The sequence below is a fragment of the Larus michahellis genome, chromosome 7 (assembly GCF_964199755.1).
Source record: "Larus michahellis chromosome 7, bLarMic1.1, whole genome shotgun sequence".
Lineage (NCBI taxonomy): Eukaryota > Metazoa > Chordata > Aves > Charadriiformes > Laridae > Larus > Larus michahellis.
This window is the reverse complement of record NC_133902.1, coordinates 32,835,781-32,862,082: the sequence shown is the minus strand read 5'-3', so window position 1 is coordinate 32,862,082 and position 26,302 is coordinate 32,835,781. Positions and strand designations below refer to the sequence as shown.

General features: G+C 39.0%; 1 protein-coding gene across 1 annotated transcript in view; it reads right to left on the bottom strand.

Moving 5' to 3' along the window:
* Nucleotides 1-26,302, bottom strand: part of TTN (titin) — a 244,263-nt gene that overhangs the window by 91,804 nt on the left and 126,157 nt on the right. The window contains exons 162-196 of the mRNA XM_074593977.1: nucleotides 24,693-24,803; nucleotides 24,214-24,339; nucleotides 23,866-23,949; nucleotides 22,824-22,907; nucleotides 21,670-21,753; nucleotides 21,300-21,410; nucleotides 20,903-21,124; nucleotides 20,568-20,666; nucleotides 20,223-20,306; nucleotides 19,482-19,565; nucleotides 18,906-19,001; nucleotides 18,308-18,382; nucleotides 17,304-17,384; nucleotides 16,036-16,140; nucleotides 15,452-15,529; nucleotides 15,015-15,068; nucleotides 14,702-14,785; nucleotides 11,706-13,658; nucleotides 10,686-10,736; nucleotides 10,212-10,607; nucleotides 9,743-10,018; nucleotides 9,235-9,510; nucleotides 8,944-9,083; nucleotides 8,335-8,461; nucleotides 7,985-8,248; nucleotides 7,616-7,882; nucleotides 7,219-7,482; nucleotides 6,539-6,678; nucleotides 6,290-6,416; nucleotides 5,904-6,170; nucleotides 5,538-5,804; nucleotides 4,756-5,022; nucleotides 4,514-4,653; nucleotides 1,683-1,809; nucleotides 792-934 (exon numbers count right to left, since the gene is read on the bottom strand). Of these exons, the coding sequence (XP_074450078.1) occupies nucleotides 792-934; nucleotides 1,683-1,809; nucleotides 4,514-4,653; nucleotides 4,756-5,022; nucleotides 5,538-5,804; nucleotides 5,904-6,170; nucleotides 6,290-6,416; nucleotides 6,539-6,678; nucleotides 7,219-7,482; nucleotides 7,616-7,882; nucleotides 7,985-8,248; nucleotides 8,335-8,461; nucleotides 8,944-9,083; nucleotides 9,235-9,510; nucleotides 9,743-10,018; nucleotides 10,212-10,607; nucleotides 10,686-10,736; nucleotides 11,706-13,658; nucleotides 14,702-14,785; nucleotides 15,015-15,068; nucleotides 15,452-15,529; nucleotides 16,036-16,140; nucleotides 17,304-17,384; nucleotides 18,308-18,382; nucleotides 18,906-19,001; nucleotides 19,482-19,565; nucleotides 20,223-20,306; nucleotides 20,568-20,666; nucleotides 20,903-21,124; nucleotides 21,300-21,410; nucleotides 21,670-21,753; nucleotides 22,824-22,907; nucleotides 23,866-23,949; nucleotides 24,214-24,339; nucleotides 24,693-24,803 (7,154 nt within the window). The remainder of the gene's footprint in view (nucleotides 1-791; nucleotides 935-1,682; nucleotides 1,810-4,513; nucleotides 4,654-4,755; nucleotides 5,023-5,537; nucleotides 5,805-5,903; nucleotides 6,171-6,289; nucleotides 6,417-6,538; nucleotides 6,679-7,218; nucleotides 7,483-7,615; nucleotides 7,883-7,984; nucleotides 8,249-8,334; nucleotides 8,462-8,943; nucleotides 9,084-9,234; nucleotides 9,511-9,742; nucleotides 10,019-10,211; nucleotides 10,608-10,685; nucleotides 10,737-11,705; nucleotides 13,659-14,701; nucleotides 14,786-15,014; nucleotides 15,069-15,451; nucleotides 15,530-16,035; nucleotides 16,141-17,303; nucleotides 17,385-18,307; nucleotides 18,383-18,905; nucleotides 19,002-19,481; nucleotides 19,566-20,222; nucleotides 20,307-20,567; nucleotides 20,667-20,902; nucleotides 21,125-21,299; nucleotides 21,411-21,669; nucleotides 21,754-22,823; nucleotides 22,908-23,865; nucleotides 23,950-24,213; nucleotides 24,340-24,692; nucleotides 24,804-26,302) is intronic.

Below are 26,302 nucleotides of genomic sequence, written 5' to 3'. Positions count from 1 at the left end.
GGTTCTAAAACTTTGCTAGGAAATGTAATGCCTTGAAAGTTTGCTTTGCCTGAGGCTTCCAATTTGTGTTTCCATTTGCATTATTTCCCTTAGGCGCACGTGAAAAAGTACATGAAAAAGAAGTCTTAAAACCAGTGATATCCATTTATATTTTATGTTTCTTAATGTATTTCTTTATGTTTCTTTATTAACTTTATATATTAAACTGACTCCATTCCAGGCTGCTCAGATCTCAGAGTTAAGAGCCAGCACTTGATGAAGGGTTAAAAATAGCTAGTGAGAAGTGCTTGACAAGCAAATCTGCCCAGAAAGTTATCTGGAGAGCCAGAACAAATGCCTGAAATGGAATTTGAATCCTCTTAATCCCCTTATATGCAGAATTGGACTGCAACTGAGCATTCAGATGAAAAAAGCATTTCCTGATAGCACCTTTCAAAACCCTCTCACTGTAACTACAATTAACCTGAGCAAAACTCATTCAGTACCCCTGTGACTGAGTCTCCAACAGAATCAGGCACAAAATGACTGTTGTAATGATTGATATTTTGGAACCCCAGTTTCCCTTTGTACGATAAATAACTTGTAGGATTCCAGAATATTGGAATTTCTGGGGGCAAAAAATGCTATATCTGATTTAGAAAGGATTTACCACTTGACACAGCAGCACTACTGTATTGCTGTGCGTTAGTACTTCTACTGGTGGAGAGTAAATAGGAAATAAAGAAGGGTAAGAGAGCTGAAAGAGAGGAAGGAGGAGGAAATGTGAGAAAAATAAAGTTTAGTTTCTTTACCTTTTCACTGGGCTCCAGCTTCTTTCCTTGCAGGAACCACTCTACTGGGATTCCCTCATAAGAGAGTTCGCAATCGAAGGTTGCCGATTCCCCAGCTGTCACTGTTACATCCTTGAGGGGTCTCAGCAAGCCAATTACTCGAGCTTGGTAAGGAGAAGACATAATTTTCAGATTAGTCACTTCTACCCAAAAGAGAGAGCTGCTGCCCTTATGTACTAATCTCCATGGTGGCTTCCCTCAGGAGAGAAAGACATCGCAGTGCTGCTCTTTAAATTCCCGAAATAGAAGAGGCCACCCTGGGTTTTTAGGGGAGGGCTGGTCACCTAAATTTTCCTATTTGCAGACCATGTTTCTTTAAATTGAACAAGGTCAGCAGGAAAGTTGCCGTGCATCTGTCTCCCTGCCAGGCCTGGCATTCCTCTTGCTAGATAAGGCATGTGTTTTCCAAAATAGCGAGGGCCAGGATTGGAGTGGGAAACAAGTGGTCTTCAACTGTGTGGTCTGTTCCTGTCCATCAAGCTCTTAACCCTATCCCCAGATATCACTGTGATCCCATCCTCTCAGGTTAACCTGATACTTTAATGCAGTAAAGCCTTTGCTTGTAATACTTTGATTTCATAACAACCATGAAGCAGCCTTCAAGGCCATCTCCTTATTTTCACTTCTCCTGTACGAATAAACTCTATACAAGGTTAAAAACATATAGGACATTTCTCAGCTAAAAAATTAAAATTGCTCGAGTAATTGATCCTTGAGTTGCTGTTCTGGAAACAATTGCTGTGGGTTCAATACAGTATAGAGATTTGTCCACCTGTTCCAAATAGGCAAAAGTACCTTGTTTTCACTTTTAAACTTTTAAGATAAAAGACCTTAAGTTTAAAAGATGCTTACGTTTCACTCGAAGGTGAGCACCGGATTTGGCATTTGCTGCTTGGAAGTCTACTCCACCAGCTTGATCTAAGCGTACGTTGTACAGTGTAAGAAAGTGCTTTTTGCCTTCCTCCTTGATTTCACAGTCCTGCAAAAAGAGAAGTGAAACAATTTTTTCAGCATCTTTTTTGTTCACCTCACCATAAAAATCGTAGAATCATAGAATTGCCTAGGGACTAGCAATACAGAATGTACTTATTTATGTAAAATCATTTATTATTCAACTATTTTATATAATATTTTGGATTAAGTTCATACAGGACAGGTGGGCTGGGAGGACTACAGAGAAACTGCCCGAGCAGCCAGGGATCTGTTTAGGAAAACCAAAGCCCAGATAGAAATAAATCTGTCTAGGGACGTTAAGGGCGACAAGAAAAGCTTCTACAGGCAAGTCAGCGATAAAAGAAAGACTTTGCAAAATGTGGTCCCTCTCCAGAAGGAAACAGGAGACCTGGTTACATGGGATATGGAGAAGGCTGAGGTACTCAACAACTTTTTTGTCTCAGTCTTCACTGGCTCTAGCCATGCTGCCCAAGTTGCAGAAGGCAAAAGCAGGGACTGGGAGAATGAAGAACTGCCTACTGTAGGAGAATCACAGAATCATAGAATCTTCATGGTTGGAAAGGACCTTTGAGATCATCGAGAACAACCAAACAACCTACAATCTCTGCCACCAGAGCACGCCCTGAAGTGCTGCATCTAGACATTTCTTAAACACCTCTAGGGATGGTGACTCAACCACCTCCCTGGGCAGGCTCTTCCAGTGCCTGACCACTCTTTCAGTAAAGTAATTCTTCCTAATATCTAATCTAAACCTCCCCTGCCGCAACTTCAGACCATTTCCTCTGGTCCTGTCATTATTCACTTGGGAGAAGAGGCCAACACCCACCTCTCTACAACATCCTTTCAGGTAGTCGAAGAGGGCAATGAGGTTTCCCCTCAGCCTCCTCTTCTCCAAGCTAAACATGCCCAGCTCCCTCAGCCTCTCCTCATATGACCTGGTCTCCAGACCCCTCATCAGCCTGGTAGCTCTCCTCCGGACACGCTTCAGCACTTCTATGTCCCTCTTGTACAGCGGGACCCAGAACTGAACACAGTACTCGAGGTGAGGCCTCACCAGTGCCGAGTACAGAAGATCAGGTTTGAGACATCTAAAGAACCTGAAAGTGTACAAATCCATGGGACCTGATGAGTTGCATCTGCAGGTCCTGAGGGAAATGGCAGATGAAGTTGCTAAGACATTATCCATCATATCTGAGAAGTTGTATCAGTCTGTTGAAGTTCCCACGTACTGGAATAGGGGAAACATAACCCCAATATTAAAAAGGGGGAAAAGGAAGACCCAGGGAACTACAGACCAGTCAGCCTCACCTCTGTGCCTGGCAAGATAATGGAACTCAAGATCATCCTGGAAACTATGCTAAGGCATGCAGAAAATGAAGTGATTGGTGACAGCCATCATGGCTTCAGTAAGGGGAATTTGTGTCTGAGAAATTCGGTGGCCTTCTACAACAGGGTTATAATGTTGGTTGACATCATTTATCTGGACTTGTGCAAAGCATTTGACGCTGTCCCATACAACTTCCTTGTCTCTAAACTGGGACAAATGGACCACTGGTTTATAAGGAATTGTCTGGATGGTTGCACTCAAAGAGTTGTGGTCAATGGCTCGATGTCCAACTGGAGACCAGTGACGAGTGGCATTCCTCAGGGGTTGGTATTGGGCTGGTGCTGTTTAACATCTTTGTCGGCAACATGGACAGTGGGATTGAGTGCACCCTCAGCAAGTTTGCCGATGACACTAAGGCTGTGTGTTGTGGTCAACACGCTGTAGGGGACGCCATCCAGAGGGACCTGGACAGGCTTGAGAGGTGGGCCTGTGTGAACCTCATGAAGTTCAACAAGGTCAAGTGCAAAGTCCTGCATGTGGGTTGGGGCAATCCCAAGCACAAATACAGGATGGGTGGAGAATGGATAGAAAGCAGCCCTGAGGAGAAATACTTGGACCGTGCAATGTCCGCTTGCTGCCCAGAAAGCCAACCGTATTCTGGTCTGCTTCAAAAGAAGTGTGGCCAGCAGGTTAAGGGAGGTGATTCTGCCCCTCTACTCCACTCTCATGAGACCCCACCTCGAGTTCTGAGTCCAGCTCTGGGGCCCTCAACAGAAGAAGGACCTGGACCTGTTGGAGCAGTCCAGAGGGCTGGAGCACCTCTCCTGTGAAGGCAGGCTGAGAGAGTTGGAGTTGTTCAGCCTGTAGAAGAGGAGGCTCCAGGGAGACCTTATAATGGCCTTCCAGTACTTAAAGGGGACCTACAGGAAAGCTGGGGAGGGACTCTTTATCAGGGAGTGTAGTGATAGGACGAGAGGTAACAGTTTTAAACTGAAAGAGGGCAGATTTAGATTAGATATCAAGAAGAAATTCTTTACTGTCAGGGTGGTGAGACACTGGAACAGGTTGCCCAGAGAGGCTGTGGATGCTCCTTCCTGTAAGTGTTCAAGGCCAGGCTGGATGGGGCTTTGAGTAACCTGGTCTAGTGGGAGGTGTCCCTGCCCACGGCAAGGAGGGTGGAACTACTTCAAGGTCACTTCCAATCCAAACCATTCCATGATTCTATGATTCTACATTTTAAAAGTTATTAATGAAAAAAACCAGTATTTTTATTATAGTCACCCTTATTGAAAGCAGAAATAGATTTCACTTAATTTCTGCAGCCACCTTCTTCTCCCTCATACCCTACCATCCCGCGCATGGTTGAGACACACATAAGAAATATCCTGAGACATTTGCTTACAGCTGATTCAGTTAGGGGTTCTCCTTTTAGCTTCCAATTGCCATGGACACCTTCCTCAGAGATTTCAATATCAAAACGGGCAGTCTCTGTCTCAATCACCTCCACACTGTATAGTGGATGTATAATCTCAATATCCCGATCTGGAGGAAAAAAAAAAAGAAAAAAAAAGTGATTGATTCCCTCAATCTCTAACAGACCCCAAAAGATCTCTACTACAGAGCAGCCCAGTAAAATAACCATACCTTCAATATTGAGTTTAGCAGAGGTTTGATCAGTACCACAGTCACAAGTGTACTGTCCAATATCCTTCTTCAAAGCTTTCTTGAGGATAAGGATTCTCTTTTTACCATCAGCCTTAATAACAACATTCTTTGATGGAGTAATTGGTTGGCCATCCTTCATCCATTTCACTGGGGCATCTGCTTTGCTGATTTCACATTGTAAGATTACTTCATCTTTCTCTACAGCAGTGTAATCCTGCAGCTTCCCAGTGAAGTAAGGGTCTCCCTCTGCAAGCAAAAGTTGGAGATATGTTTCAGTCTGAAGTTTTAAGCTTTCAGAAAGGACAATTAGTTCTTACCATAAAATACATTTCTTGTTTATGCCCTGCAAGAAGGATTAAATATATTCCCTATAAATATTACAGAGTTCTGTTGCAAAGAGAGAAAACAACAAATATGTAAGAAACAATTCAGCTTATTACTAATATTACTGACAACAATTGTTTTGGTGCACTAGGAATTTCAGAGCACCGTTTAAGTATACAATAGACACTTTTGCAACAGTTGCATGACATTTTAAAGTTATTTTAATTATGCTTTGTGAATGGGGAAATGGAGACCCAAAGAAGACAAACAAATTGTAAATTTGTCAAAAATCACAATGTAAGTTTAGGTGAAACTAAAAAAAAAAACCAAACATCAAAGCAAACCAAAACCAACCCAAAGACTTTCTGATCATCATTTTTCATTAATAACCCTTTTCTGATAATATACATCATGTAAATCCTTTTGGGTATTCTTACCAAGAACAGTGAGTTTAGCTTCTGAGGATTTTCCCATAGCTTCCACTCTAATCTGAGAAGTATCATCAATAGTAAGATCTTTGATTGTGAGCGTATGGAATTTGCCATCATCTGTCATTGAAACAAGTTTGCTGGTATGTAATCGCTGGTCATTCTTGAACCAGATAACAGGGATATTTTCATGGGAGAGTTCCACAGTGAACACCGCAGTTTCTCGCTCCTTTTTTGTGACATCCTTGAGAGGAGTAATGAATTTCAGGCGGATACCTATAACAACATAACATTTCATTAATAACAATCTTATCAATAAAAACAATTCAAGGACTACAGTGCAGATCTTTCCTAGAAAGGCAAAGTCAGACAAACCTTCAATAATTAGCTTGGCACTTGTTCTCTTATCCTCAGCTTCAAACATGTATTTAGCTTCATCCTCAAATGCAACAGATTTAATAATCAGAGCATGCTTTGTTCCGTCTGAAATAATTTCAAATCTTTCATCAGGGGTGATCTCTTGCGTTCCTTTCAACCAGCGGAAAGTCTTGGGTTCTCTGGAGACCTCACATTCAAATTTGGCTTCATCTTTCTCAAAGACCTTCACATCACTTAGTGGAGTGATAAAGATGAGAGGCAATTCTGAAATCAAAGAAGAGCACTTTTAGTTCAGTGATAGGTTCATATAGACCTTTCTGCTGCTAGATTTGTTCTAATGCCCTGAGATACACATGGAAATGTTGGCAAAGTGCAGACTGTACCTTTCACTTTGAGATTAGCAGCACTTTTAGCATTAGCAGCTTGGAAAGACACTTCTCCAGTCATATCAAGTTTGCAGTTATGAAGGACAAGAGTATGCTTCTTCCCATCTTCCATGATTTCGCAGTCCTGGTGATAAAGAAACACACCCCCACAAATATGAGTATTCTAAGAACCACTCTGAAGACATTATTATTAAATACGTTTTTTCTAGTGTAAATTGTAGTCTAAAAGTAAACAAGAAGCCTTACAGGTGAAGGTGTTAGGGTTTCTCCCTTTAGCTTCCATATAGGACGGACATCAGGCTCAGAAATTTCAATTTCAAAACGTGCTGTTTCACCAACAAATACTTCCACTCCATACAGTGGGCGCTCCACTTTAATTAAGCGAGCTAAAATAAAAAAACCCAAAAGTTCACATCATTTATTCACTCATTCTATACCATAGAAATGTGGTACCGGAAAGGATTTCAACTCTCTCCCCATCCCTTCTTTATGGCATTGAAATGCTATCATTGATAAATGCTCATTTATCCCCTTTTTAAAAAGCTGCAAGTTTGGGCAGTCTACAACTCCCTTCTACAATATGTCTGAAAATTTATTTATTTTTAGTAAGAATATTTCTCCTCATAATTAACCCAGATACCTGTTACAGTGAATTAAAGTAATTGCTTTTTTCTGACTGTAACTGGACATAGAGAATAATTGATCATCACCGCCTTTACAACAGCTATTTGTAATATCTTAAGATATATTGTCTCTTGTAAATATTCTTAATAATTGTAAATCTAGGTATTTCAGCTATTCATCATAACAGCATGTTTTCTAAAGGTACAGTTTTTGGTGGTGTACACTACAGAGTGTCTGTCTGCCTGTCTACAAGTTTTACAAAGGTTTCAGTACTTTTCCTAAGCCAAGGCATGGTAACTTACGCTCAACGCTGACATTAGCACTTGTCTTGTCAGTTCCACAGTCACACTCATAAACACCCTTATCACTCTCTGCAGATTTCTTGATTTTCAGGATACGGCGCAAGCCATCCGTTTTTATGGAAATTCTGTTGGAAGCTACTAGCTCTTCACCATCTTTGTACCATTTTACTGGCACATCTTTGCTAAGTTCACACTCCAGAGTAATATCATCTTTCTCCACAGCACTGTAGTCTTGTAATTTCACAGTGAAATATGGATCGGCCTCTACAAAAGGCATGGTGGATATGAAATGGTAAATTAGTAATATAAATGTACTAAAACATTGCTGTTTTGTCACTTTGTACTTATAAAAATTGTTTATACATATTATATAGCATATTTCAAATTATGTAATTACCTAAGACTTTGAGGTGTGCTTGCGTGTTCAAGTCCTTGACTACGGCCTTTATTTCGGAGATATCATCAAGTGTTACTTCTCTCATTTCTAGTTTATGAACTTTGCCTTCTGAAGTCATAAAAACTGTTCTGCTCGTGTGGAGTCTCTTGTCATTTTTGTACCATTTCACTGGCATGTCTTCATGAGAAAGCTCAAACTGGAAGTGAGCTGTTTCCCCTTCTTTCACTGTTTGATCCTGTAGAGGTGAGATGAACTTCAGCCTCACACCTGTAATGTAGACACATAAATACCATCAGAAAAAGGCTAATGTGGTTCTACAAAACACATTCCTTATTCATTTTTGATGTTTGTTCATAAGAAGATGCTTGCCTTCCACAAACAGTCTTGCTGTGCTCTTCTTGCCATCAACTTCAGCAGTGTATTCTCCCTCATCATCAAACTGAGAATCATTGATTACAAGAATATGCTTCTTTCCATCTGCAATGATGTCAAATTTTTCTCCAATCTTGAGTATATCAGTGCCCTTAGACCATATAACATTGGCTTCTCTCGTAAGGACACATTCAAATCTTGCTTGGCGCCTCTCAGGGACAGTAACATCTTTTAGGGGCACAGCAAAGTCCAGTTCAATTTCTGGAAGAGAAACAGAACACATCATTTGTAATGTGCTCCATGTGAACTCTGTTTAAGTTGATACCATACTCCATGGTGCATCATACCTTTCACTGTCAGGATAGCTGTAGTAACTGCATTAAGTGCCTGGTAAAGGACTTCACCAGCTTGGTCTAACTTGACTTTGTGCAAGGTTAGGAAGCGTTTTCCTCCTTCAGCTTTGATTTCACATGTCTGGAGAGATGACAGACTTGGTAAATAAAATGCCTATGCCTTACTGCTAGGTATATTTAATAAAGGGATTCTATCAAGATTTTATACACAGTAAAGAGACATCTGGAAAGATTAAATTGCTTTTCAAGGAAAGTTAACACTTTTACTCAATAATAAAACAATAGAGTGCATTTCTTCACCGTTCCACACTTTCAAATGCCAGCATCATTCCTAGTAATGTATGTAGGATATTTTTATTATTGTCTGAATAATGTGCTGTAATTGTTCGAGAAAATGAAGCCCTTCAAAATTTACCTTTTATAGCATACAATTCTCACTTAGAGAACCAGTGTTTTTTTAATCACCATAATGCTTAGCCTTTCTACTTTCTGGACTGAGTAGCAATGACAGAACTGCAAAGATATTACCAAAAAGATTGAAGGGAACCTCTTCACAGTGTTTAAAATTAAATAAATTGCGTTGCAAAATTCAAGCAAGCTTACGGGTGAGGGTCTCAGGACTTCTCCTTTCAGCTTCCATTCACCAGGAACATCATCCTCAGATATTTCTGTATCAAAGTTTGCTGTTTCTTTTTCATAAACTGTAACATCCTCTAATGGCTTCAGAAGTTCAACTTCACGTTCTAGAATGAACAAATGAACACATACATAATTAGGTCAAGTTTCGATAGAGCTTCATAATAATTCAGGTTACCTTTTTGTTTGTTTGTTTAGAGGTTTTTGAACACTGGCCTATGAGCCGATTAAATATAATACAAATAAAAACTTTCTTACCACCAAGGGTCAGTTTAGCTGGGTATCTGCGACCTTCAATTTCCACTGAATATTCCCCAATATCATCAGGGCCAGCATTCTTAACTTTCAGGAAAATTTTCTTTCCTTCTTTCAAGATTTCTGTCTTGTCAGTTGGCTCTGCAGGGATTTCCTCATCTCCTTTAAACCATTTAATGTTTGGTGTATCCTTGACAATGTCACAGCTGAAAGTAGCTGTTCCTTTTGGTTTCACATGCTGGTCTCTTATGGGTTTTACTAACCAGTCTCTTATCACTTCTGCGTGACAAAAAGTTACATAAAAATATACCTTAGCAGAATTTTACTATAAGGAGATGGGTCATAAATAGAAGAAATAAAACTAACAGATTTTGTATTACAACAAGCTTTTAAAAGCTGTACAAACCTTATCTGTCCATTTATATTGTAATACTATGATGAAAAGCTTTCCTAATCTTAAAACAGACCAAATATCCTACAGAGAAAGGAGGACACGATTTTGATTGCTTACCTACTACCTTAACACAAGACGAGCATGATAGCTCAGAGTCTTCCACAGTAACCGTGTAAGTGCCAGCATCAGCATCATCTGAATCCATGATCGTGAGGGAATGTGACAAACCAATAATGCCCAGAGCAAATTTCCCAGGCTTGTCTTTGATGATCTTCCCATCCTTCCTCCAGATCACATTTCTTTCTTTGTTTAGCTCACAGGTCAAGTACAGTGGCTGGCCTTTAACCACAGTGACTTCTTCTTCAAGAGTTTTCACAAACTTCACTGGGAGTTCTGTGGGAAACACGACATTTTTATTTGTCTCATTTATATGCAGAAGTGCCTTACATATTAAATCAATATGTGTAGTGATTGATGGAGACAAAAAGCTTCATCTACCAACCACGTAAATTCATGAAGTACCAGTACTTCTAGCTTGAGGAGTAGCTAGCCTTTTAATTATTGATAAATATGAAACAGGGAATACCTTCAACAATGAGTTTGGCTGTAGAGGTCTTCTCTTTGTTCCCCAGTCGTAATACACAAGTATATTCACCAGCATCTGACAGCTGGACATCAATGATATGTAGCTTCCTATCTTTGCCATCAGCAATAAACTTGTGTTTTGGGCTCTCTCGGATGTTACTTCCATCTTTCATCCAGCTGGTAATTGCAGTGGATGGTGAAATAAGGACTTCAAAGATTGCAGAAGACCCAACAGACTCAGCTTCTGTTAGAACTATATCTTTCATCTCCTTCACAAACTTCAGTGGTACAGCCTTGAGTTGGTAAGTGAACGGAGGCTCTTCAGGAGGTTTTTCACCACCACTGCCCGGCCTGAGTTTCCTTCTTTCTGCATCTGCCGGTGAAGGTGTCTTCTTGGCTGTAATTCAGATTGAAATGAATAAACTAATCCTTATTTATTGCTTTTGCTTGTAGGTATTGACTTGTAGTAACCTACCTTTGACTGGACTGATACCCTTTGGAGTTTCTTCTTTCGGTGTCTTGGCCTCTGAAGTAGAACAGCAATATTATTAGGAATGTAGTTAAATATACATACGTACTAAAATTTAGACAAACATTTCTTTTACAAATCAAATTTTCTCTTCCTTTAGCTATATATAAATAAAAGGTGAGGAAGATATAAACATACGTATATATTTATACAACTTATACTGTCTATATCTCAATGGTAAGTTCAATATCTTGAAGCATGGGAAAGACAGATGTTCAGCAGCATGGAGTGAAAGGCAACTTAGAAGCTCCTACTTCCTCAGTTTATTGTCCTGCCTGTTATTTTGTAAATTCTGCCATTCCCTGACACTTTACTCATAATTAGGCCCTTGATCAATACCCACCTGTCAAGCAAAATCGCTTAAGTACCTGTTACAAATTATATGAGTGTTTTTTTAGAAAAAAACACACACTTTTACTAATGTAGACAACAAAAATATAAGCTGTATAAATTAAATCCATGTTTCAGGGCAATGTGATACTCTTACAAGTGAGGGATGTTCTGTTAGTTGACCAACTTGTGATGAATCATCTCAGACTTTTGAAAATATTTCCCATGCTATGCTGCTTCTCACCATCATTTTGTGAAAGAAAATATAAAAGCTACTCTTAATGGGAGAATGAAATGAATGAAATGTAGGACAGATTTTTATTGCAGTGGATGGAAAAATGAATACTAGAAAAATGTGTGAGTTTTTCTGAGAAGACAATGGCACACAACATGATTTATGCAGTCTTATGAAAGTGTGAGATTAAGACAATGAACATTGTTCACACAGATGTATGTACAGACAGGTAAGACAAACATGTCAAGAGTGGCTGAATGCCAGTACAGCCAGCTGACAGACTAGATGGAAGTGTGAACTGTATTAAAGAATGAAAACAAACATCACAATGGCAAATTGTATTCTCCTGAAGCAAATAGTACAAGCACTTCGTGGAAGAATTTGGCAGCAGTCTTCCTCACCTCGTTTTGTGTGAGATTTTGCAGGAACGTCCAGAACTTCACGTGATTCTCCAGGTGCATCCAAATTCCTGTTATCTCTCGAAAGTCTGCTGGCCTGCTCAATCATGTGAGCAGGTTCTGATTTCTGATATTCTTTCTCTCCTTCTGCTTTCTTGGGACTTACTATCTTACCTATGTTTGAGGAGTAAGTAACTTCTCCGTTTGTTGGGATTCCTTTGCTTGATGGTATTTTGTCTGAAAGTTTTCCCTTCCCTTTTTTCATGGTAACAGATGTGCTTTTTCCAATGCCACGTTTAGCTGATGTTTTTTCATCTGATGTACCTTCTGTCACTGGAAGTTCTTTTTCTGAAGGCTTCACTTCTTCCACAGTCACAGAAGATTTCTTTTCTTCAGTTTTATCTTTGCTGCTTTTGAGAGATGGAGTTTCTTTACATTCGTCCTGAATGGTACAAAGTTCTTGAAATTGTTTTTTGTCTTGACTCCCTGGTGGATGAATAGGAACTTTCTTTACTGACTCAGATCTGTCAACATTTTCATCTTTGACTCCTTTTTCATGTTCTCCTATGGAAACTTCACCTTCCATTCCTTCTCCTGTAATCACTGTATCAAATTCTTCTTTTTCCACGGGCAGCTTTTCAGGGGCATCTGACTGCCTTATTTTATCTTTTTTCAAGTGAGTGCTGAAAATACTTTTCTCTTGCTTCTCTGGTATGACCTTTTTGCCTGTTTTTTTATCATTTAGGAGTGCTTTCTCAGTCAACAATTGTCCTGAACCCTCCTTATAATGAACAACTTCTTCTGCAGAACATTTTTGTCTTGCCTTCCTTTCCACTACTTCTGGCTTAAGAGCAGATGGTTTAAAGGTTATGTAAGCTTTGTCTCTGGGAATGTCCTCATCTTCAGTGGGGTGTTCTAAGACAACATCTTTTCTCAATGCTGGTTCAGCCTCCTCAGACAAGTCTAAGGAATGCTGTTCAGCTGTTGTAAAGTCCAGATTCTCATCTTTCTCATCATCTTGAATAATTTCCAGTTTCTTTGCTTCTTTATTAAGAATCTTATCTATAGGAATTTCAGCTACTGTGGTACCAGACTTCTTAATCCATTGAGTTTTATTTTTTATGTCGTGCTCCTTCATGAATTCTCCAAGAGGAACTTCAGATTTCTCTAGAGTAAAATCTCCTCTCTCTTCCACACTTCTAAGCAGAGGAGTTTCAGCTATTCCTGCCTCTGTGATATCCTTTACAAATGAAGTGTCATCCTTAATGGGAAATTCTTCAGGTTGCAGACTGATTTTTGATTTTGCCTCTTTTCCTAGAAGTCTCTTCCGGTCCCTTAACTCATATGGCTCTCTGGGTATATGTTTAGGTACATAAGTTGACTCAATTTCCTCTTCTTTTTCATGCCCGCGAATCTTTTCTTCGTGAAGAACACTAAACTTGTCAGAGATTTTCTCTACAGCACCTGCCCTATGAACAACCGATTTAATTTCATCCCCCTTTTCTTCTCCAGAATCTCTTTCCGCATGTTCAGATGCTATAGAAACCAATTTCAATTCCTCATCAGATAGCCGTGGTTCATCCGTTGCATAAGTAACGTGATCTATTGTAACTTCTGTTTTCTCACCTGCAAGGGTAGTCTTTCTTGAAAGTATAGGTGTCATTTCTGGCTCCTCTTCTTCAGGAGACAAGATAAAATATTTAAGAGCTACTTTCTCCTGCTCATCTCCCTCTGGCTTCAGTATTCCATCAGCTGTTTCCAGTGATACTTTAAACTCAAGTGGCTCTACTGTCTGAATGTCCAGAACTGTCTGCTTAGGACTTACTCTTTCTTCTACAGGCAAGCGTTTCTCAACCGAAATCTTCTTTAACACAATTGACTCAGGCTTTTCTTCTTCCACTGGGGGCATTTTATCTCTATGCTTTAGTACAGATGGTGCATCAGGCTTTTCTGCAGCTACAAAGGTTTCACAGGTAATTTAGAGAGTTAAAAATCCATAAGAATAAGCATCAGGAACAATATATTTTAAGACAAAATTTCCAGCTATACCTGAAATAAAATGAACATAGAACACCTTTTCTCCACACAACAGAAAACTGACAACACAATCACAAAACAAAAGACAGGTAAGAATGGCACAGCCAAACAGTACAGAAGATCCAAGTAAACCACTGTCATGGTACAGAGCATTATCCCACCAGTCTGCCAATTTAAATCCAATCCAGGTTAAAAGTAGCAGAAAATGACAGCTTTCTAAGGCCTATCTGGTCACCTACATAAAATGGGTTGGTTATGCCACTGCAGGCCTGGCTACATCACCAAATCAATGGCGAAGAGACATTCATGATTAAGCTTCTCAAGTGCCCCAAGATCTGAGCTCTACTGTAACATGAGGCCCTTTGAACAATGGGCGAGCAACATGTACATCAGCTCTACTGATGGACCTCAGGCTCAGAGCACTTCAGATGGACTGGTTTCTTCACAGTTCTTTTTTCACAACAGGGTATGATCCAGAGTCCTAAGCACATCAAATGAGGGTAGCCATACTCTAGTTCTTCAACACCACTGTCACTTTTCCTCAGGACTTCAATAACAAATAAAAAGCAGAAAACTAAACAACAGACGAATTATTTAGAAACACATGTAACCTTTCTTTTGCTATACAGAAATACAAGAAGAGTTCACAAGACATACACCAGAACATAAACAACACCAAGGAATCAACAGAATACACAAACTTCATAGTAGGACAATAAATAAAGGCACACATATCACCATCCAGAAACAAGAGCACAGATTCATCCCAATGGTGTATCATAGACACTTGTCTTTTAGATTAGGTGATAGTACCTAAAATAACAAGATCCTTGAATAGGACCTCAAATCTTCCTCTAATGAATGAGTTATAGGATTGTACAGCTCTTCATTCTCTTTATTCTGAAGGTATTTAGGTATCTCAGAGAGAAAAACCCTAAATAACATTGAATAAACATAAATACCTGCTTTCTTTCCAACCACTGGAACTGTCACTGGAGTAGTAACAGCTGTTGCTGGTTCTGCTGCTGGTTTTGGAGACTTCAGAGCTGTAAAAAAAAAAAAAAAAAAAAAAAGAGTTCTCATATATTTGTTCTAATAAATAATTTTGGCTTAAGTTTGATGTTCTTTAAAATGCTCTGTAGATTGTATGACAGTTCCAGTCTTAGCAATATTAAAGACATTTGGTTAATGTCCTTTTAGCCAGAAATCTCTAAATGGAAAATACTAGACACACAAGAAAGGCTGCACCAGTATTCATAACTAAACAATTCTTACCCACTGCAGGTTTAGGTTCAGGCACAGGAGCTGGGATGACTTCTTGCTTAGGTTCTGTCATTCCAAACACAACAATTACAAATAAGTTAATTTACATGTTTTGTAATCCCACTGAACATTAAAGTTAGAAGCAGTAATACAGAGAGAGTTAATCAAAGACAGAATTTATTTTTTATATTTTATTTAGCCAGAAAGCAAGAAATTAACTGGAGATGAACACTTGTAAAGCAAGATATGATGCAAAAAAGATAAATTTTTCAAGCACTGAAGAATTAAAGGCGACAAGAAATCCAGAAGAATGCAAAGTGGTTAATCATGACACAATAGTCATGGACAGACTGGATGATAGCAATGCATTAGGTTAAGACAGCACGATACTCAGCAAAGAATATCATTTAGTTGCTGCAATAAGGAAAAAGAACACCACACGTCTATACCTTTCGGTGGTTCAGGCACATGTTTCTCCTCTTTTTTAATGACCGGTATCTCAGTTTTCTTCTTCGGAACTTCTGGGACTTTAAAATATTATTTTTATTTTGTAAGATAGAATGAAACACCTTGAATCCCCAAATACAATTTTCTCAAATATATTTAAAATTTCAATTCTTTTTAGTCATAAACAGTTTCAGATGTTCATAAGGTTTAGGAATATGTATTTTTAAGAGTGAGATTTGAATAAATTAGAAACACTAAATGGACAAAAGACAAATATTTGCAAAACATCAACTAAAAGAATGCTCATTTCCCTGTAGTTATATTTTCATCATTATTCTAATATTTGTAAAGTTCTCTTCTATACACAATGAAGACTGAGAAACAATCCCAAAATGCAGAATTCAGACCCAAACGTGGATGTCAAATTTGGCTGTGCTTTCAGCAAAGCTTTAATTTAAATAATTAGGTTAATCATCTCTTAAAATCTCACTTTCATTCATGAATTTAAGAGAATACTACTTAAAAGTGGGATTTTTTTTTTTTTTTAATTATACTTTACCAGATAAATTTGAATGCAATCTAGTACCTTCAGGTTTCTTAATTTTTTCTACTGGTGTAGGTACTGGTTTAACTTCTGGTTTAGGTTCTTTTTCTGGTTTAGGTTCTTCCTCTTCTGATTTCTTTTTAAGAACTTCAAAAGAAAAAGAATTTAATTTTTTAAGGCACAGGTAAACAAAAGAATAAGACTGTGAACAAGGTAAAACATTGAAAATATATCAACAATCATGAAGAAACCAGAATGTAAAATATGTAGTTCAATATTAATGGAAGATTTTGTGTAACTATTCAAGATACTATTCTGAAAGCATTTAAAATTCAAAGTCATCCAGAGCAAAAAGATACTTATATTAAGAGCAGTGTGTCTGAGAGGAAAGATGTCAATGTTAACTGTCTATGATAGAATAAAATTTCTTATAATATTTTATCATAAATTTCTTATCATATTTAAATGATGACTTATGATACATAATTATGCATTAAAAACTGCAGTTACACATGATTTTCAGGGGAAAAATTGCAGGATTAAACTCAGCTGCAGTGAGAGAACAAGACTGAATCTGCAAGTGTTATATTTGGAGAGTTTAAATTTATACAATGTCTGTTTTTCATTTTACTTATTTCACTTATTTTTGTCCTGTCAGATATGAGTCTTGGATATCTAATGATACGGTCATCTGAAAAACTGAGTATCTGCATTTTATTATGTTGTCTGAAATTTGAAGGTCAGCTTCAAGGTACATGGGCATGAATCATCCCTCTGTGGTATTTTAAAGAGAACTGAAATTAGTGCTTCCATTTTCTAAGCAATAATTGAGCATGAAGTGATTCAGAAGGTTCCAGACTTTGCAGGAAAGGAGACTGATATTGGATAGTACCACGGGGTCCTACAATCTGTGAAGTACTTCTAAGTAAACCATAAAAGAGAATACACATGCTACATATGTGACTTTAATGACATTTACACTGTCACAGGAAAATATTTAGGGATCCAGAAGCTGAAGATAGTGTAAAACTGTCAACTCTAGTAAGGACTTTACAGAGAATAAGAAAACAGAAGAGAGTTATAGGGAACCAGATTTTCAGTGTTCTGCTCTCTTTTCATCACAGATCCTTTGGATCTGATGGATTTTCAGGATATTCCCACTTAATTCCTGCAACTATGAAGTCTTTTCCCAAGAAAAAGACATTGTTTGTGTAATTGCCCATAACACACATAAAACAATGTTACTTAGGGGAATATATTGAACAATGTTGATATGCTGGGTTTTTTGAAACAGAATCAAGTTACTATACCTCTTTTCAAAACAACTTCTTCTTTTGGTGGAGGAGTAACTTCAGGAATTACTCTGCGAGGTTTCTTTACAAGTCCAGGCACTTAAAAGAATATAATTCCAGATTTTATTATGGGTTCATAACAGTAGTAAGAGCTAACTAACAACTAACCATTACAAACACACAGATCAAATGCTGGTCCACTACTGAATATTAAAGTAAAAGTAAAACTACTGAGATTGAAGTAAATGATTTTAATACTCTTTCAATATTATTTGCATACAGTCTTCTTCTAGGCTTACGCATAAGAGGAAATTTTCATCCAAATCAACAAAAGAGAAGTATGGTTTGACAAAACCATAAAGGTTATGTATTCAAAGACAGTTACCACAGTAACATTTTTATCTCCTTTCCCTCCCTCATCACAGGCTTATGTTACATATCTGTTAATCTGAACTGTCTATCTATGATGTTCCTAAGTTTAATTTCTAAACTTGGAACAGAATTAAGAAGAGATGTTCACTGGTTGGCTACTTAGCTTGTCTTAAGCTCCAGTATATATGAAAAATATCAGGCAGTACTTGCCAAGCGGCTTGCTCAATTCAATATTCATCTCCATCTCTGGAAAGTGTTATCTCACAGAAATGAATTACATTTCAGACAAATAATAAACCAAGTACGTTTGAACAATGCTATATGTATTTAAACAGTATATTATTTTTTATTTCTCCCTAAGAAGAGAACCAAAATGATCATCTACCCCAGTGACAAAACTCATAAAAACTCTTTCACTCTTCTGTGATTCCGTCTCTTGCATCTCATGAATTGCATGATGGGACATTAAAGTGGACACAAATATAACATGAACATATAAATCCAAGACTTGAGTCCACTGTTGAGCATAATCTAACACAGACAGCTTTTTGATATTTCTGAGCAAATTAAAGAAGAAGAAGATACTGAGAACTACAACTTTCAGCTATGAGAGGCTTAATTTCAATAAGATTCTTTTATTAGCTAGGTACCTTTAGCAGGTGGGGGTTCCAATTTTGGAGGCTCAACAGGTTTTGCAGCCACGACTTTCTTCCTTGATTCAGGAGCTTTAAAGAAAATTATTTGAATTTTACCATACACATAATTAGATTCAAAAAAGAGAAGAATTTTTTAAAAAAATCCAAACAACTGATTAATACAATTGACATAATAGAAAGAAAAGAGCTACAAAGCTAAGATTCTGGCTGACTAACTGATTAGAAGAAGTCAGATGATCTGTAGGAACCTGCTGGGGATACGTTTCATTTATAAGAACATGTTAAAGAGAGAAGAATTATGTTAAGGATAGAAGAATGTGTTAACTTGGTTAAGATTTTTTTTTAAATAAATTGGTTTTTTTCTGTAACTATTTAAAAGAATCCATGTAAACTGACTTGGTATACACTGGTAAAAATTCATGAGGGATTGAGTGTTAGTAAGGCGCACTATTAGAGCAATAGTAAATTAGAAAAGAAAAAAATGATCCAAAGTGATATGTTTTAAAGCATGCTTTTCAAGATTCATCAGTATAATTTAAATGGATTATATATTTGAGCTCCCACTGTTAATTGTGGCTTCAGATGATTATACCTTTAAGTAGTTCTTTTGCCATTTTAATATCTTCTTTTGGTGGAGTAGGTGGTCGTGGTTTTCGTTTTTCAGGGATCTTCTTTTCAGGTTCCGGCGCTTTAAATAACATTAGGTAGATTTACTATACATTTTCTACCACAGTAGTTACGTGAAGAGTAATTTACAAATGTAAAGACAGTCATTTTCCATTTCCAGTGAAGCCAGTGAAAAAATCTCATTGAATTAAAAGGGAGCATGAAAAAGGCTTAGGCTATTGCTTTGCAGCATGCACACAGTGCAAATACCCAAGATGACTTAAGAAAGCATGTTAATAACACAAGAACAAAGGTGGGAAACCAAATGACAGGAAGACTCTCATTGACAAGAAACAAAATGAAAGCATTTAAAAAAAAAATCTGTATGTTGTATCTGGAATTAAGAGATTAGAACTCATTTCCAAAACATAGTAACAGAGGAAGAATGATACAGAGACCTACAACATACAGGCACGTGTGCGAAGAATGACAGAGAAAAAGACCAACTGCACAGTAATGAAAGAAAGGTGTCCGGCAGCCTCTAGGTAGGTACTTTGTATACCTTCAACTGGTAAAGCTTCCTCTACTTCTGCAACTGGAATTTCTTCTGCTTCTTCAGACTCAATCTCCTTTACGATTTCATATTCTTTAAAGAATATTGATAACTGGTGTAAGTTCCCAATTATAAGATTGTTTCACATGAACAATTATGTATCACTAAAAAGAAAGCTACTCGGTAGACACAGACAAATACATGTTAGGATAAGTAATCACTCAGTATCTATTACCTTTGCAGTTAATGCATGCTTTTGAAAAACTACTCCCTTTGTATGTAAAATGAATCAGGGTGGTCTGAAGGACAACATTTTTTATTTGTGCAATATTAACTAAACATTAAATTTGTGGATGAGTCTTTGTAACTGGAAAGAATAAAAACTTCAACTCTCTCAAGTCATTTAAGAATATAATAGCAATACAAACTATTATAAAATATAGGTTTTGAGAGATTCAAATTTAGTGGGAATTGATTATTATATTAAAAAGAGACAGAACTTGTGAGGAACATCCTGTTAAGGAGCATATGTGACTTGAAAATATTTAATTCTGAAAGTGATATTTTATTTCCAAATATGAAAATAAAATAGTAGATACAAGAAACACAGACTGGTATCATCTAAAATACGAACAAAACAATTTACAAACATTACAATGGGGGAAAAAGGATAATGTCTATTTTAATGCTTTTGTTTGGAAGAACAGGACAAAGGATTGTCCTTACAGTAACAGCTATGATGGCATATACCTTCACTTGGGAGTGGTTCAGGTATTTTAGGAACAGCAACAGGTACTTCCTCCTCTGGGACAGGTTTCTCGGGCACCTCAGACACTTTAAAAAATATTAGTTCCTTTTATTTTCATGTATATAAATGAACATAGGAAACATAAAAAAGACAAAGACACCTAACACACAGAAAATCACAGTGAGTAACAGTGGCCATAATCACAAAAGACTGACTATACTCCAAACAGTCTTTCCCAAGGTAGTCTACATACAACTGCCACATTTTATAGACTCACTTACGAACAAAGAAAAAAGAAAAGAACAGAAAACATTTCTTCTCAGGAGGTGCCTCCTGGCAATATATACCTTTGGCTGGAGGAAGCTCTGGCTTTTTAAATTCTGGCTTTTTAGGTGTTGTAAGAGACACTTTCTCTTCTCGGACAGTTCTCTCTGGCACTTCAGGTGCTTTAAAGATATTAGTAAATTTTCATTTTTGTGAACATTAAGATACATACATACATACAACGGCATGCAGTGAAAAGTGCAACGACTAAAAAGAGTAAGGCATTTAAAACATGAAGAAGATTACAAGTGACAGATTATTCACTCAGATACCTAAGCACTGTGTACATCAATGACAAAAAGGGAAAAAGCATTCAGAGAACAGGGAAAAGGAGAGGTGCAGTCGCTGATGCATGTACCTTTAACTGAAGGAACTTTAGGTTTTTTAAGGACAGGCACAGGCTCAGGTGTTTTTGGCACAGCCACAGGCTCTGCTTTCTTGGGCACAGCCACAGGCTTCTTTGGTACTGCCACAGGTTTCTCGACCACAGCCACAGGCTTCTTGGGCACAGCCACAGGCTTTGGGGGAACGACCACTGGCACCTCCTCTTCTGGCTCTTCCTCCTCGGCCACCTCAGGCACTTTAAAGATATTAGCTCCTTTTACTTAACCGAGCTAAAGGTCAGGCACACACAGACACAAGAGGACCAAATGCCTCTCTCGCCCCCTCCCCGCAGAAGGCAGGGGGGCAGAGGGCACTCAGCACCGCAGCAACCCGGAGGGCACGGCAGGCTCTTTCAGAACACCACCGTATACCTTCAGCTGGAGGAGCTTCTGGCTCTCCAGGCTCTGCAACCGGTGCCACCTCTTCGGGTGCTTCCTCCTCCTCTTCCTCTTCTGGGACCTCTGCCTCAGGCACCTCGGGCACTTCAAAGATATTAGTGCGTTTCATTTTACACTGGTGAAAACACGTGCCAAGGAGGAACAAAAACCAGGGCAACACAGACACAGAAGATCACGACCGCCAGCTCAAAACCTCCCGCGCGCGTGCAGCACCGTTTACCCAGCATGCACAACCCTGAGAATCTCAGACAGGAGACAGAGACAGGCCAAGAGAGGGCAGGACAACGCTTAAGAGAAGAAGATTAAGTATCTTCTTTGTTAAGTAATCTGTGAAGACAGGTACCTCTGGGTGCTGGAAGCTCTGGTGCTTTGGCAATGGCCACAGGTACTCTTTCCTCACGAGTAGCCTTCCTGGGCACCTCAGGGACTTCAAAGATATTAGTAACAGTCAGTTTTACACATTAAACAGGAAGATGAACAACGAAACGTAAACTAGAGATGCGCTCATGAAAGCAACCAAACTGGTCTCACGGTATCAACCCGTGTCTGTCTCTCTCACTCACATACACACAAAACCACACACGGGCAAAAACACAGAGTGGTGAGGCCACACGGGTTCTGCGAGAAAGCTGTTGACTATGGTCAGGTACAGCTCGAGGGTGACGGATGCATTAGGATATACCCGCTCTGTCCTCAGCAGCCTTCCCTCCCTGGGAGGAGGGACTGTCATTCTCAGCCCCGCTGGGATCTGACTTTTCCCTGGGAGTAACCCCTGTCCGTATCTTATCTGTCACCATTCCTCATAAATCTGCTGGTGTTTTGCATTCAGCAGTGTGGGCAGTGACAGCGTGAGGAACTCAGTACTTCTCCTTTGTCCCTGCTTTGGTCCTTCTACATTACCATTCTTTCTTTATGCTTTTCTTTTTATTGGCTTATTTTCTTATCCTATTTAGCTTTCTTCCCTCAATTTTCCCTTCATTGTGACAATGTCCACAGCCTGTGTGGTACAGCGGTTTTGATAAACATTTCTTCTTCATTATAAACTCTTAAATTATCAGCATTTTCTATTAACACTTGATATGCCATCACTTCTTACTGCCCTCACATGTGCATTTCTGAGTAAAAATGGATTTTTCGTTTTGAAAGATTCATGTCTATCATATAAACTAACTGAGACTGTGAAAGAGTTGCGGAGATGTTCACTGTGTCAATTGAAGATTACAAAATTCGGCAGTAATCGGAAAAACCTATGCTCAAGTTTTAAATTGTAACCTTTTAGTATCTGCTAATTCAAAATATGCAAACAAAACAGTAAATTCAAAATATCATTTGGGTTGTTTATACAAAATACTAGATAATTGAATTCCTAACTGATACACAGCACAGAATGCAGAAATTTCAGGTAATCACAAATGGACAGGATAACAGACGTCAGAAGGAACACGTAAGACAGTAAGAAACAGTCTCATTCAGGCTGATGTACATGGTGACAGGTACCTCGAACTGGTTTAAGTTCTGGCTTTTTTGGCGCAGTAACAGGTGTGGGCTCTTCCAGAACACCTTTCTTGGGCACCTTGGGCACTTCAAAGATATTAGTATATTTTAGTTTTGTGGGCACTACAGATGTATATGAAACAGTAAGACAATCAATAGTACATGCATGCAGTCTTCTTTGAGAAAGTGCTGTGGTTACAGTCAGTCTCCAGTTACGCTTTGCTTCAAACACGTGGAATGACCAGGGTGTCAAATATATCACAGAGGAGATGGGAATTATGAGTCAAGATTAAAATGTAGAAAATGTATGCCCTCTTTGTAAACAGCTGATCAGAGACTTATTTATGGAATCTTACTGTATTTGATTATCAGTCCTGTATCATTCATGACTACTTTGTCATTGTAACATAATTATTTTAGAAAAGTAACATTTGATTTATCACTCCCATGTTTTTGATATCAATTATTTCCATTCTTTACACCTTCACTTCATTTTCAGTTTCTCACAGTTCTTGCCTTGTAGATTCTATTTTTTACAGAAATATAAACTTTGTCTCCTTTCTTTTGGATTGTATTAATGACTTTTTCATGTACTAATAAGATCATCGTCAGACATACCCAGTCTTTTGGTAGCAAATCTACCTCACGTACACTGGCATTAAGTTACTTTTAAAGTTGTGGAGAACTGATATTGCTGCTGCCATCCAGCAATACCGTCTGTTAGAATAGCCAGGGATGCAACTCTATATTCTTTAAACTGAGGAATTATTTGCAGGCTTTTCTTCAGAACAACACATTATTCTGTTTAAACTAAGCATTCAGTAAATGTTTGTTCTTAAAGTTTACAAAAAGTTCAGAAAGCTGCAGATATTTTTCAAGGAATTGAATCTAGTTTTTCCGTCATGTTTTTGACACTCCGTATTGCACTTCGCGTTTTTTATGCAGCTATCTCTGATAGGTCATGACCAGAAAAATTATTTCAACTTAAATACAGAAGAGCATAATGTTTCTTTCTAATGATGATACTAACAGTAATGACATGTACCTTTGACTGGTGGTGGTTCTGGTTTTTTGGGTACAGCAACAGGCGTTTTTTCTTGCGGGACAGCTTTCTTGGACACCTTCAGCACTTTAAAGATATTATTTCCTCTTAATTTCACAGTTAAAAAACCATAAAAGATCATAACCTTATGATAAAATCAAAGAGTTTAGATATTTTTAAGACCATAACATTTATCTAGAGACTGATTGGTTAGTCACATATGCAAAGACAGGCACAGCAGAGGCAAGGGGTAGAGGACACGTAACAAATCTTATACAAAAGAAGGGATAATAAATGAAAATATTAATCAATATAGTAAAATAAAAAAGTAACTTTCCCCAGAAGATATACCTTTAGCTTGTGGAGCTTCTGGTTTCTTTGGCACAGCCACAGGCTTCTTGGGCACAGCCACAGGCTTTGGGGGAACGACCACTGGCACCTCCTCTTCTGGCTCTTCCTCCTCGGCCACCTCAGGCACTTTAAAGATATTAGCTCCTTTTACTTGACCGAGCTAAAGGTCATCAAAAAGCCAAATGGCAAGCAGCAAAGCAGGAAAGGAAACCCTTGACAGACTACCAGGGGGTACTCTTCAGACAACCACTCTTCCTTCAGGGGGACTACTCGCAGCAAAGAGCCAAAGTATGGGCTTGTGAGCACGTGGTGGCTCACGAGCCACCCCCTCTCCTGAAGGCACGTGCGGGCACACACAGACACAAGAGGACCAAATGCCTCTCTCGCCCCCTCCCCGCAGAAGGCAGGGGGGCAGAGGGCACTCAGCACCGCAGCGACCCGGAGGGCACGGCAGGCTCTTTCAGAACACCACCGTATACCTTCAGCTGGAGGAGCTTCTGGCTCTCCAGGCTCTGCAACCGGTGCCACCTCTTCGGGTGCTTCCTCCTCCTCTTCCTCTTCTGGGACCTCTGCCTCAGGCACCTCGGGCACTTCAAAGATATTAGTGCGTTTCATTTTACACTGGTGAAAACACGTGCCAAGGAGGAACAAAAACCAGGGCAACACAGACACAGAAGATCACGACCGCCAGCTCAAAACCTCCCGCGCGCGTGCAGCACCGTTTACCCAGCATGCACAACCCTGAGAATCTCAGACAGGAGACAGAGACAGGCCAAGAGAGGGCAGGACAACGCTTAAGAGAAGAAGATTAAGTATCTTCTTTGTTAAGTAATCTGTGAAGACAGGTACCTCTGGGTGCTGGAAGCTCTGGTGCTTTGGCAATGGCCACAGGTACTCTTTCCTCACGAGTAGCCTTCCTGGGCACCTCAGGGACTTCAAAGATATTAGTAACAGTCAGTTTTACACATTAAACAGGAAGATGAACAACGAAACGTAAACTAGAGATGCGCTCATGAAAGCAACCAAACTGGTCTCACGGTATCAACCCGTGTCTGTCTCTCTCACTCACATACACACAAAACCACACACGGGCAAAAACACAGAGTGGTGAGGCCACACGGGTTCTGCGAGAAAGCTGTTGACTATGGTCAGGTACAGCTCGAGGGTGACGGATGCATTAGGATATACCCGCTCTGTCCTCAGCAGCCTTCCCTCCCTGGGAGGAGGGACTGTCATTCTCAGCCCCGCTGGGATCTGACTTTTCCCTGGGAGTAACCCCTGTCCGTATCTTATCTGTCACCATTCCTCATAAATCTGCTGGTGTTTTGCATTCAGCAGTGTGGGCAGTGACAGCGTGAGGAACAGCAATCCCATCATCATTACTATTCCTTTTCCCCATTTCTGTTCTGGTTTTTCAGCCCGTTCGCAGTATAAGTACGTGCGAGTTTTTGACTTAGTGAGCTTTCAGGGCTTCTACAATCCTATATCTAGAAATTGCATTTGGAGAGGGTAAAAGGGCTGCCTGCAGAGTGAACAAGTTTCCTTGCTCTCATTCTTCATGTGATGCAGAACTGTTCTGCACACATACAGACGCTCTGGTGGTCTTGTCCCTAATAACTATGTGTAGTTCAATTGCAGATTTGCAGAACCCACTTTCTTGAGTCCCCATGAACTTATGGTTGGAAAAAAGTTACATCAACTTGTATGACTACAGTCATATGTTTTTCTTACATGAAATTAGACCACAGAATGAAGACCATTCTGATCTACCATGCATTTGAATAAGCACTGCACTTACTAACAAGTTTGGCATACCTGTTATTTTGGATCTAGGCACAGATCACATAGTCTTAAAATACTACTGTCGTATCTAGGTACATCCCTCTTTTTACTTTGGGACTTCTTTTCCCATAGCAACTTTGGTTCCTTCACAGTCCATTGAACCCGGCTTTTCTCCTCATCCTCTCTGAAATGATCAGTTTGTCTTTTTGTTTTTTTTAAATATTGCTGTGTCATGACTGTGTCTGGTTGTCGCTACCACGCAATGGGACAGGGTTGCCATTTGGTAGTGGTTACAGAAAAATACTTT